The following is a 13,621-nucleotide window of genomic DNA, read 5'->3' on the forward strand; positions in this document are numbered from 1 at the left end:
CTGTACCCCCCTCCCGCCCCCCTGTTGCTGAGCGGTACCATTTGCCGCCAGCCTAATACTGTAAGGAAATAACCCCTCGCCAGAGCTGGCTCCCCCCTCTCCCCCTCTGTTTTTCCCCCCCTCCCCCCAAATTCGTATTCCCTCTCCCTCCGCTCCACCTTTCCCAAACTCATTACATTATAACAGTGTAATAGACATCCATTCTCTGAACTCATAACAGAAGAAAACTATTGCAAACCCTGTCCGGCAACCCTCCAGGGCTACTCAACCACCTATAACTGTGGTGAACTGAAACCAGTAGTTTCTCATACTTTCCATCAGGGTACTCTGTCCATTTCCGGCCTGTGGGAGCCCGGTCCTTTGCGAGAACCCGCCTTTTGCCACGACGATCCTCTCTTCTCGATTGCTGCTTTTCCTGGTTTTCCTGTATCTCCTTCAGGAGGCAAATTTTTACAGCCTAACTCCTTCAGCACTTTCCACGCTTCAACCAGTGAGGTCACCCGCCTCATGTGGCCCTCTACTGTAAGCTGCAATCCAAACGGGAAGACCCATCTGTACCTGTAATTGGCCTGTTGAAGAAACTTGGTCAAATCCCGAAACTCTCGTCTTCGTTGCAGCGTGCCCAGGGCTAGGTCTTGAAATACTAGCACTGTTTGATTGTCCCAGGGAATTTCACCCATCAATCGTGCCTTACGCCAGACCAGATCTTTAGTCTTATAATCCTTAAAGCATGCCACTATATCTCTGGGCTGCTTATCTCTTCGGGGTCCCAGGCTTCTGTGTACCCTATCAAATTGTATCTCAGTCCCATCTCCAAGCATGTGTTCGTCTCCTTCAGATGCCAGGATAAAGGCACAAATCCCCTTCACCACCTTAGTGCAGTCCATATTTTGATCCGTTTCTAGGACCCCCTTGAATCTTAAATTATTTCTTCTGGATCTATTTTCTAAGTCCTCAAGATCCAACTGCATTTTATCTTTCTCTGCACGCAGGGAGCCAATCTCGTTTTTCAACTCCAAGATGTCTCCCTCCACGTGCTCCAGTGCTTCCTCAGCTTGCTCCACCCTGGTGCCAATTTCCCTCACCTCTTTCTGAATGTCCACCACTGCATCCTTGATTGTTTTCCTCACTGCCGCCATTTCAGCTTTAAGCGCTTTAAACCAGCGCGTTACCTCCTGCTTCGTGAGTTCAGTATCGCTCTCTTGCTGCTCCATCAGCCCCTCCGTATCTGAGCCCGAGTCCGCGTCCGCCATTTTGTCTCGCGCCTTGCGCGGGGTGCGACTCGATGCTGCCGCTCCGTCCCGCTGATCAGCGCTATATTTAAATTTCTCCAGGCGCTTTCGGGTCGCCATCGATCTCCGGACTCTGACCGCCTAAATTCACGATCGCGATCGCGGTTTCGCTGGGGGAAAATCGCTGTTTTCACTGCTGCCTCGACGGAGCTCAAACATCAAGCAGCCATCTCTGACGGTGACGTCACTTCCTCTCCAAGCTTCTCCTTCTTACCTACAAATGCACTCAGTCTGCAGCCCCTCATTACCTCTCTACCCTCATTTCCCCTTACATTCCTGCCCGTAACCTCCGCTCACAGGACAAATCCCTCCTCTCAGTACCCTTCTCCACCACCGCCAACTCCAGGCTCCGCTCATTCTGCCTCGCCTCACCCTATGCTTGGAATAAACTTCCTGAGCCCTTACACCAAGCCCCCTCCCTACCCATCTTCAAATCTTTGCTCAAAGCCCACCTCTTCAATGTTGCTTTCGGCACCTAACCTTAATACCCCTCAGGAAATCTAGACTGCCCCTATTTGACTGACTGTACATTTGTCCTTTAGATTGTAAGCTCCTTGAGCAGGGACTGTCCTTCTATGTTAAATTGTACAGCAGTGCGTAACCCTAGTAGCGCTTTAGAAATGTCAAGTAGTAGTAAGGCAGATTCTATATTTCAGTCAACTGGAAGATGGTATCATTACTAGCCAAATGCTTCAAAGTTAAAATAATATTTCCATGAAGGAATAACTGAATACAAATTCTAGTTTATTGGAAATTTGTATACCTTGTCATTTGCTGAAGAAGAGCAGGGTAGTAATCCTTGTTTTTGTGTTCTCTGTAAAATTCTTGGACTTGCTCTTCTGTGAGCATTACTTCTTTCTGTATGGCAATAGTAAATCCAGCTTCTCTGATCTTCTGAACAATTTCATCTAGGAAAAAAAGGGAATAAAACTATAAAATAAAACTAATTCCAGGTAAATTGCTCAAGATACCATGAGTAACCTGAATATGAAAATCTAACTCCCCTGTTTACTAAGGCATGCTAGCACCTGCTATGCGCTAATGCCGACACAGCCCATTCACTTTCAATGGGCTGTGTTGGCATTGTCATGCGGCAGCAGCTAGCATGGCTTAGTAAACAGGGGGGTAAGTGATTTACTGTTCTGTGATTCTACCACCCTAAGTCACACTAATATGGGAGCAATTTATAAAACATTCTCCTTGTGTTTTATATATGGGAAAGGGCTCTTATGTAAGTACACCTACTGGCAAGAGGAATGTGAAGGCACATTGTAGACAGAATGTAGAAATCAGAATTTAGACATCCAGGTTATGTGTGAAATTCTGTTTGTATTTTAGAAATAGATCTGCCCACATAAAGACTTTTCTAAAATACATGAAGGAATGGACTTGTATGTGCCGACTATGTGTAGCAGCAGCAGCAGCTGCTGCAGCAGCACCTATTTTGCACATGTCAGCATCTATGACAGCAACATACACATCTAAGTGTCGGCACATACATACATACATACATGTACATGTTAGTATTTCAGAATGCACATGTGTAAGTGTTGATAGAAGTTTATGTTTTCCAATTAGTTACAGGGCCCATAATCATTTGGCACTATCAATTTTGGAGGGAGGGGCTGGGGATTAAGGGAGTGACCTCCCTTAATCCCTCCTGTAGAGCGCTGACCAAAATGAGCACCTTTATAAAATCTAGATGTCTCTTGGAGCAGGTAAAATACCTGATGTTGATCTCAAGGATCATAGATGTGCATTCCCTTCTGAAATGGGAAATACATGTCTTGGCCCTGTCCTAGTCCTCTCCGAAGCATGCCAAGGCCACGCCCCCTTGCCATATGTACGTATTTCATATTTAGATGTGTAAATCCTGGCTTTCTAAAATCAGCTTTTATGTTTATTCAACACAGACATGTATATGCCATTATTGCACATTTGAATCATGAATAGGAGTTCTAAAATAACTACCATTGTGTGTAGACATTCTCAGCTGAGCAAGGATAGAGTTGTGATGTGCATATGCATTTTATAAAATACACAACTATATGCATTTGTAAGAGCCTGCTCTATAGGTGCCAGTGAGTATTGAGCACTTCCAATACTAACCAAGCTCCTTCAAGGTACCCAGAAGACGGATAATTTATATCGTGTTCAGTTAGTGCAGTGGGCTGATAATCTGGGGAAATGGGTTCAAATCCCACTGCAGCTCCTTGTGATCCTGGGCAAATCATCTAACCCTCCACTGCCCCAGGTACCAAAATGTACCTGCATACATATATATATATACACACACGTGTGTAAAATAAATGTAAACCACTTTGATTGTACCACAGAAAGGCAGTAATCAAATTCACAATCATTTTGAAATGTTGGCATCTATGCATGCACAGACTATACACAAATATTTCAGCTTTATTCGAGGTAAGTATAAATCTGTGCATAAGAAATTGTTTACTTGTTCACTACTGGAGTTTACTATACAAGCCTATGCCTTGTTTACTCAAACTTTTGTCAAGTACAGGAATTCAATTTAAACAAATTTTTGATTCTTCTTTCCAATTCCAAGCAACTAAGCTCTGGAATGCTTTCCTTTTATATTCGAGACAAATTCCCTCTTATCTGAGTTTTCATTAGGCCATGAAAACTTTTTATTTGGCAAAGTATTATGTTAATGATAATTAAATATAGGTTTAATATCTGATTTTGTTTTAACCCTGTAGCTCCTGGAGTATGCACCAGTCTTAATTTTTTCTATTTTGCTCAGAACTTAATATTAGGGATTTGGCGACAAACAAATATAGGGCCTCTTATCAAGCTGTGCTAGCGGTTCCCATGCGGCAATGTCAACGCAGCCCATTCAAAGTGAATGGATTTTGTCGGCATTACTGCACCGGGGACCGCTATTGCAGTTTGATAAGAGGCCCATAAAGAAAAGAATACATAGTAGATGACGGCCGAAAAAAAGACCTGCACGGTCCATCCAGTCTGCCCAAGAAGACAACTCATGTGTGCTACTTTTTGTGTATATCCTACTTTGATTTGTACCTGTGCACTTCAGGGCACAGACCGTATAAGTCTGCCCAGCACTATCCCCGCCTCCCAACCACCAGCCCCGCCTCTCAACCACCGGCTCTGGCACAGACCGTATAAGTCTGCCCAGCACTATCCCTGCCTCCCAACTCCGGCTCTGGCACAGACCGTATAAGTTTGCCCAGCACTATCCCCGCCTCCCAACCTCCAGCCCCACCTCCCACTACCGGCTCTGCTATCCAATCTCGGTTAAGCTCCTGAGGATCCATTCCTTCTGAACAGGATTCCTTTATGTTTATCCCACGCATGTTTGAATTCCGTTACCGTTTTCATCTCCACCACCTCCCAGGGGAGGGCATTCCAAGCATCCATCACTCTCTCCGTGAAGAAATACTTCCTGACATTTTTCTTGAGTCTGCCCCCCTTCAATCTCATTTCATATCCTCTCGTTCTATGTTGCCTTTAAGAAATAGGCACTTTTCTGAGCATTTCATATTTGCAGCCTGTTATAAAATTATCCTCAAGGAAAGCAAAGATACTTACCTGTAGTAAGTATTCTCTGAGGACAGCAGGCCATATTTTCACAATTGGCAACGTGGTCCGGCGTTGCCCGGTCCAGAGCTTATGACAAGATTAACAAGAGCTTTGTGAAATGTGAGACACGCTCCAATGCCCATGCGTGAGTGCCTTCCTGCCTGCTGTGAGAGCGCTGTTAACACAGTTAAATACTACAGCATAAAGTAAAAATAGGAGATTTGTGAGAATATAAGGCCTGCTCTCCATGGAGAATACCTGCTACAGGTAAGTATCTGCACTTTCCCCGAGGACAAGCAGGCCATTCTTCTCACAACTGGGGTATCCCTAGCATCCAGGCTCACCAAAAACAACAAACATTGGTCAATTGGGCCTCACAATGGCGAGGATATAACTCAGATCAACCTGAAACTATATGTAAACTGAGTGAGAGTGCAGCTTGGAACAGAATAAAATGGGCCTAGGAGGGTGGAGTTGGATTCTAAACCTCAAACATATTCTGCAACACTGTCTGCTAAAGGCAGTAATGAGATGTGAATGTGTGGACTGAAGACCATGTCGCAGCCTTGCAAATTTCTTCAATGGAGGCTGACTGCAAGTGGGCTACCGACACAGCCATGGCTCTGACATTGTGATCCTTGACATGACCCTCCAGAGTCAGCCCAGCTTGGGCATAAGTACAAGAAATGCAATCTACTATAATAAAACTCACCCTCAACGTTCTGAAGACAACGTTCTGAAGTCACTCAGTCAGTCACTGAAGGGTTCATGGATTCATGGTGGTGAAGCCTCAACACTGACCATGTCTCTCTGCCCCGCCCTCACATGACGGACCAATCAGAAAAAACACCCTCAACATTCTGAAACACAAAGGACCATCACAACACCGTTCCCAGGCAACACTAGGCAACGTAAGACGGACCAATCAGAGGAAACTACGTGACAATAAGGGAGGAGCATTCCCCAGCAGAATGGCTCATTATCTGTGCAGCACGGAGAGCACAGAACCACCGCTGGAACGAGAGAAGAATATTCCTGCTGTGGGTATGTGCAAAAATTTACATTTACATTTTACCAACAGAAAGACTCCCCCTCCACAAACCTCCTTGACAGACAAAACCACACACACACACAATACAACAGAAACACACCCTCAAAGCCACATACCAATCCAACCCACTTTGCCAGCACAGCACAGCACATCCCCCAACCCCCAAGCAAAAAACAAAACAAAAAAAGACACACATCAACAACCTGCACACACACCGCACCCTCACTCACACACTCACACACACACACACACACACAAAATAACTCTGTGACACATACACACACACACAAAAAAAACCACATGCTAGCGCCCGTTTCATTGATTTCGGAAACGGGCCTTTTTTACTAGTAAGTACATAAGTATTGCCATACTGGGAAAAACCAAAGGTCCATCAAGCCCAGCATCCTTTTTCCAACAGTAGCCAATACAGGTCACAAATACCTGGCAAGATCCCAAAAAAGTACAAAACATTCAATACTGCTTATCCCAGAAATAGTGGATTTTCCCCAAGTCCATTTAATAGAGTGAAGAAAAACTTTCTACGATTCATTTTAAATTTACTACATTGTAGCTTCATCGCATGCCCCTTAGTCCTAGTATTTTTGGAAAGCGTAAACAGATGCTTCACATCTACCCGTTCAACTCCACTCATTATTTAATTGACCTCTACCATATCTCCCCTCAGCTCCCCTCAGCCGCCTTTTCTCCAAGCTGAAGAGCCCCAGCCGCTTTAGTCTTTCCTCATAGGGAAGTCATCCCATCTCCTTTATCATTTTTGTCGCCCTTCTCTGCACCTTTTCTAATTCCACTATATCTTTTTTTGAGATACGGCAACCAGAATTGAACACAATATTCGAGGTGCGGTCACACCATGGAGCGATACAAAGGCATTATAACATCCTCATTTTTGCTTTCCATTCCTTTCCTAATAATACCTAACATTCTATTTGCTTTCTTAGCCGCAGAACTCTTGGAAGCACAGTCCAGAAGCATTCCACGTATTTGCAAAGGTGGTAAGAAGAGAAAACATCAGTCTGTGTGGTAACAAGGTGACGCAAAAGAGGCCATTACAGTCAAAAGACTGTCCTTCAAAGAATGGGAAAAGGACACAAATGAAGAAAATATGAAGTAGCATAAGCACTGGCAAGTCAGATGCAAAGCATCAATAAAAAAGGCTAAAAGAGAATATGAAGAGAAACTTGCCGCAGAAGCTAAAACTCACAATAACAACTTTTTCAGGTACATCAGAAAGCCTGCGAGGGAATCTGTGGGGCTGTTAGATCATGAAGGAGTAGACGGAGCGCTCAGGGAGAACAAGGCTATAGCGGAGAAAATGAATGAATTCTTTGCTTCTGTCTTTACAGAAGAAGATGTAAGAGATCTGCCTGTACCGGAAATGGTTTTCAAGGGTGATTAAGCGGAGGATTTAAAAGAAACATTGGTGAACCTGGAAGATGTACTGAGCAAAACTGACAAAGTAAAGAGTAGTAAATCACCTGGACCGCATGGCATATCCAAGGGTACTCAAAGAACTCAAGCGTGAAATTGCTGATCTGCTGTTAGTAATATGTAACCTGTCATTAAAATTGTCTGTTGTACCTGAAGATTGGAGGGTGGCCAATGTGACACCGATTTTTAAAAAGGGTTCTAGGGGTGATCCAGGAAATTATAGACCGGTAAGCCTGATGTTGGTGCCGAGCAAAATAGTGGAAACTATTATAAAGAATAAAATTATAGAACACGTAGACAAACATGGTTTAATGGGACAGAGTCAGCATGGGTTCAGCGGAGTGAAGTCTTACCTCATCAATTTGCTTCATTTCTTTGAAGGCATGAATAAACATGCGGATAAAGGTGAGCCAGTTGATGTAGTGTATCTAGACTTTCAGAAAGCTTTTGATAAAGTTCCTCATGAGAGACTCCTGCGAAAAACAAAGAGTCATGGGATAGGAGGCAAGGTTGTTGTGGATTAGGAATTGGTTATTGGACAGAAAACAGAGGGTAGGGTTAAATGGTCATTTCTCTCAATGGAGGAGAGTTTACAGTGGAGTTCTGCAGGGATCTGTACTGGGACCGGTACTATTTAACATATTTATAAATGATATGGAAATTGGGATGACGAGTGAGGTGATCAAATTTGCAGATGATACAAAACTATTCAAGGTTGTTAAAACACGTGCAGACTGTGAAATATTGCAGGAAGACCTTAGGAAATTGAAAGACTGGGCGTCCAAATGGCAGATGAAATTTAATGTGGACAAATGCAAGGTGATGCACATTGGAAAGAATAATCCAAATCACAATTACCTGATGTTAGGGTTCACCTTGGGGGTAAGCGCTCAAGAAAAAGATCTGGGTGTCATTTTAGATAATATGCTGAAATCTTCTGCTCAGTGTGCGATGGTGGCCAAAACAGCAAACAGGATGCTAGGAATTATTAGGAAAGGGATGGTGAATAAGACCGAAAAAACTAAAATGACTTTGTATCGCTCCACAGTGCGTCCACACCTTGAGTAAATGCGTTCAGTTCTGGTTGCCGTATTTCAAAAAAGATATAGTGGAATTAGAAAAAGTTTAAAGAAGAGCTACTAAAATGATAAAGGGGATGGAACTTCGCTCATATGCGGAAAGGCTAAAGAGGTTAGGGCTCTTCAGCTTAGAAAAGGGACGGATGAGGGGAGATATGATTGAGATCTACAAAATCCTAAGTGATGTAGAACGAGTAGAAGTAAATTGATTTTTTACTCGTTCCAAAAGTACAAAGACTAGGGGACACTTGAGGAAGTTACATGGAAATACTTTTAAAACAAATAGGAAGAAATATGTTTTCACTCAACGAATAGTTAAGCTCTGGAACTTTTTGCCAGAGGAGGTGGTAACAGCGGTTAGCATATCTGGGTTTTAAAAAGGTTTGGACAAATTCCTGGAGGAAAAGTCCACAGTCTGCTATTGAGACAGACATGGGAAGCAACTGTTTGCCCTGGGATTTGTAATATGGAGTGTTGCCACGATTTGGATTTCTGCCAGGTACTTGTGACCTGGCTTGGGCACTGTTTGGAAAAGGGACACTGGGCTAGATGGACCATTGGTCTGACCCAGTATGGCTACTCTTATGTTCTTATGCCTCGATGCAGAGGAGCCATGTCCTCGAGAATGGTGTCAAGGAGTCGGTTCCCACCTTGACTCTGGCACAGCTTCCTCCACAAACGTCAAGGGAGTCCCAGCTTGGGTGGCAGCTGACAGTAGGGCCGCACGTGGTACCGGTGTCGGAAGCTGCATCGCAGGCTGAGGGTCATGCGAGGCCGCAATGGGAGGAAGGGTAGGCGCAAGCACCCCTGGTGCCAATGCACACCATTGCATAAGGCCATCAAGCAGTTCAGGAAGCAAGGCCTGGATGTGCAAGGGCTGACACTGGGAAAAGCTGGGTCTCCATTTGAGAGACAGGTTGCAGGAATGTCGAGGTTGATACCGGAGCTGGCTGCTGGTAGAACAGCACAATGCTACCTCCTGTATGGAGGGAGAGCAGTCCTCCCAGCACCGATGCTTATTGGGTGCTGAAACCCTCAACGCCCCCGAACTCCCAGCACCATATGTCAAGGGCGATCGATGATGATGATTCTTGGAATTCACCTGAAGCTTGTCACCGAGCCTCCTCGTGCCGACGAGGACGACGCTGAATCCTCATGTCGCCTCAGGGTTGGGTCCGACAATGGATGGTCCCGGAATTCTGTACAGCAGTATGCCTCAAGACAGGTGGAGACCTACTCAATGCGAGGAGCAGCCACAAAAAGTGGAGGAACCCTCAATTCCTACGTCAAAGTAGTGCAGCAAAAACAGGAGTAGGATGATCTGGCCCGTTCAGTGACCAAGGAGGACGTATATACAATAAAGATTTTTATTGTATATACATCCTCCTTGGTCACTGAAAGGGCCAGACCATCCTACTCCTGTTTTGCTAAACTACTCAAAGCACCACTGCTTCAAGTGTCAGCAGGTCTAGCAGCAGCCATGCTTACTGATGTTCCCGATGCCGGTGCGATGCTTTACGTTGATACAGAAAGCCTCCTCTCCGGAGGAGCTCGTGGCTGTTTGGCCGGCCTTAGAGACTGGTTTAGCCTTCCTTGCGAATCTCCTTTATGGTCTTTTGAGGGCTTCAGCGAAAGAGGTTTCCCTAGCGGTCACCATGCATCGCTGGCTGTGGTTGCGGTATTGGGCTGCAGACGTGGCCTCTAAGTCACGGTTAGCAAGGCTTCCTTTTAGGGGAAGGCTTTTGTTTGGGACAGACCTAGAACAGATTGTGAAAGACCTCGGTGACGCCAAGGGCCAGCGCCTCCCGGAGGACAGGTCTATGTTTGTGCGACCCTAGACCTAAGTTTAGGGATACACGGCATTACCGTCCAGGTCAGGGGGCCTCTTTTCAGAGAGCAAAGTCTTCTCAGAGACCCCAGCCCTTTCAATGTGACAGGCGGGCCTTCCTTTCCGGTAACAGAAACCAGCCCTCAGCCAGATCCGCCCAATGATGGGGCCCTGGTCCATCTCCAACCGGTTATTGGGGGCAGGCTGTCCCTATTCCTGGTGGAGTGGACCAGGGTAACACCCGACGGATGGGTCTTGGAGGTTATCAGAGACGGCTACAAGTTAGAATTGGCTTGTCTGATACTCTTTTCTGGAATCTCTATGTCAGATAGCTCCCCAGAATACAAAATCTCCACCCAGGGACGTTTTGGCAGGAAAGACTGAGAGATTGCAGCAACCGAAGTTTGCTGAGGAAGAGATGGGGCTACCTGAAGAGAAGCTCCTGGCTTCTTCAGAAGAAAGGCATTGTGCATTAATAAAACAAAATCCGGGGAAAAAGGAACTGAAAGGGTCTCCCCTGCTCCCTCTAAATCGCTTCCCTCCATCGGGGCCTATGCCACAGAAGCGCGCTGCGCCTCCTGTCTGTCAAGTGCCACATGCGGAGCGGGTTGCGCCTGAGAGGAGAAAATGGTGCCCGGCGATGCTCGCTGCACTAACTGCCCCGAGGAACCCGCTGAAACTATCCCCTGCGCTTCTGACACTCTGGACGCCTGAGGGGAACCCTGTAGAGCTATTTCCCTGTGAGCCGAATTGTTTATATTGTTGGCTAAGTTGTATTGGAGCTAAAGATTTTGGTTGTCATTTGTGATTTGCAACTAATCGTCAATAAAATGGTGGACGGGGGGTGCCGAGGTGGACCGGGGAGAGAGCCTGTTGTTAAAATTTTACCAGCACACCACTGCCCATGGCCTTCCACTTTTTGTCTAGAGGTGCTCACCTCCTGTGTTGCAAATTAATCCTGGTGGCCCAGAAAAGCATATTGCAATATTGGACAGTGCATTACTCTCTCCAGGAAAAAAAAATTAAATGATCCCAGATTCCAATCTAATTCATGTTTAATATGGGATAAAATGCCATAAATAAGTAAATAAATATAAACTTTTAACGTTCAGCACCTGATTCTCAAAGTGGACATATTCCAAACACTATAATGAAAATAAAATTATTTTTTTCTACCTTTGTTGTCTGGTGACTTTGTTTCTCTGATCATGCTGGCCCAGTATCTGATTCTGCTGCTCTCTATCTGTTCCCTTGACTCAGTTTCCAGGGCTTCCTTTCCATTTGTTTCTTTTCTTTTCTCCTTTCTTCTTCATTTCTGATCCTCCGCAGACTTGACTGTACAGTGGATCCAGCTTCTGCCTATTTTCTCCATCCATGTGCAGTTTCTCTCCTCACTTCCTTTTCCCTCATCTAATCTCCTTCCTCTATCTTCCCTCCATGTCCAGCGTTTCTTCTCTCTCCCTTCCCTCCCCTCCATGTCCAGAATTTCTCTTGCCCTCCCCTTCATCCATATCCTGAAACTCTCTTCTCCCCTGCTCCCCTCTACCCATCCATGCCCAGTAATTCTCTCCCCTGCCCCCCTCTGCCCAACCATGCCCAGCAATTCTCCTCCCTCCCCTGCCCTCCCGCTCCCATCCATGTCCAGCAATTCTCCGTCGCCCCCACCCTCCCCTCCCGCTCCTATCCATCCATCTATCTTTTTCTATTACCTCCGTCGAAGCGCCGCGATATTTAAAGCCCTGTTGCCCGTCTCTAGCCTTCCCCTGCTTGCTTCTGATGAGTTCGTTCGTTCCCTCAGTCCCGCCTTCGTGGAAAAAGGAAATGACGTCAGAATGACGTTAGAAGGCGGGACTAAGGGCACAAACTCATCAGAAGCAGGCAGGGGAAGGCTGTAGAAGGGCAGCAGGGCTTTAAATAACGCGGTGCTTCGAGGGAGGTAATAGAAACTGACGGATGGGAGTGGGCGGGGAGGGTGGGGGCGAAGGACATCGCTGGACATGTTTGGGAGCGGGAGGGGAGGTAAGCATGGCCTGTGATGGCGCCCTCCTGCCATGCTTACCTCGTGCAATGGAGCCAGCTCGCCCCGAAGAACAACTGGCTCGCAAGAGCTGTCAAAATTTAACAAGCGGCTCTTGCGAGCCGGTGCAAGCCAGCTCCAGCACACCACTGGAAGTAAGTATAAGACATTGTGTTTTTTCTGCATTAAGTTTCAACTGAAATGCATCCGCCCATGAATGCATGATTTGGAAGCTTTTGTTGATGTCGTTGGCGATTTCCTTTAGATCATGTTTGAACGGGATGTAGATCGTGATGTCATCTGCGTATATGAATGGATTGAGGTTCTGACTGGATAGTAACTTGGCCAAGGGTGTCATCATTAGGTTGAAGAGGGTCGGTGAGAGGGGAGATCCTTGAGGGACTCCGCATTCAGGTATCCATGGGACTGATGTAATCGAGTTAGATATCACTTGATATGATCTCGAGGTCAGAAAGCCTCTAAACCAACTAAGAACATTACCTCCAACTCCGAAGTATTCTAAAATGTGTAGCAACACTGGACATGTCAAATTGTAAGAGAAGTATGTTGTTGCCGGTTGCAATTGCTTGTTTGAATTTAGTCAGGAGAGAAACTAGTACTGTTTCGGTGCTGTGGTTTGCCCGAAATCCTGATTGGGAGTTATGAAGAATTGAGAATTTGTTTAGGTAGTTGTTGAGCTGTTTGGTAACCATGCCTTCCGTTAGTTTGATTATCAGCGGGATTGATGCTACTGGGCGATAGTTGGTTAAGTCACTTGTACTTTTCTTTGTATCTTTAGATATAGGGGTAAGTAGAATATTACCTTTGTCCTTTGGGAACAGTCCATTTTGTAACATATAGTTCAGATGCATTTTAAGGTCTGATATGAGTTGTTGAGGGGCGAATTTTATAAGGTTATTAGGGCATATGTCTAGTTTGCAGTGAGACTTGGCGAATCTTCCGAGCGCTTGGGAGATGATATCATCTGAGAGTATGTTGAAGTTGGTCCATGTTCGGTCGACTGGATGTTCACCAGGGATTGGGTCCAGGCAATCAAGAAGTTTTATGTAGTCAATGGTATTGATGGGTATCGTGAGTCATAACTTTTCGATTTTCTCTTTGAAGTATTTCGCTAGATTGTCTGCTGATGGGGTGTCTATGCTGTTAGAAGTAACCGGTGTAGTATTTAGTAATTTGTTGACGAGTTGGAAAGGTTTGTGTATCCTTGTAGTCTGGTCCAATTTTAGTTTTGAATTATGATCTTTTAGTTTGTCTAATGGTGTATTTGTATTTTCTTTGTAGTTGCTTCCAGGCGTTGAGTGCGTCGTCGTCTTTCCT

The 13,621-nt window shown here is 45.4% G+C and overlaps 1 protein-coding gene across 1 annotated transcript in view; it reads right to left on the reverse strand.

Annotated features, from left to right (window-relative positions):
• NME9 (NME/NM23 family member 9) overlaps positions 1-13,621 on the reverse strand; it is a 330,355-nt gene that overhangs the window by 130,143 nt on the left and 186,591 nt on the right. The window contains exon 11 of the mRNA XM_030210834.1: positions 2,056-2,200. Coding sequence (XP_030066694.1) covers positions 2,056-2,200 — 145 coding nt within the window. The remainder of the gene's footprint in view (positions 1-2,055; positions 2,201-13,621) is intronic.

This window comes from Microcaecilia unicolor, chromosome 7, assembly GCF_901765095.1.
Source record: "Microcaecilia unicolor chromosome 7, aMicUni1.1, whole genome shotgun sequence".
Classification (NCBI taxonomy): domain Eukaryota; kingdom Metazoa; phylum Chordata; class Amphibia; order Gymnophiona; family Siphonopidae; genus Microcaecilia; species Microcaecilia unicolor.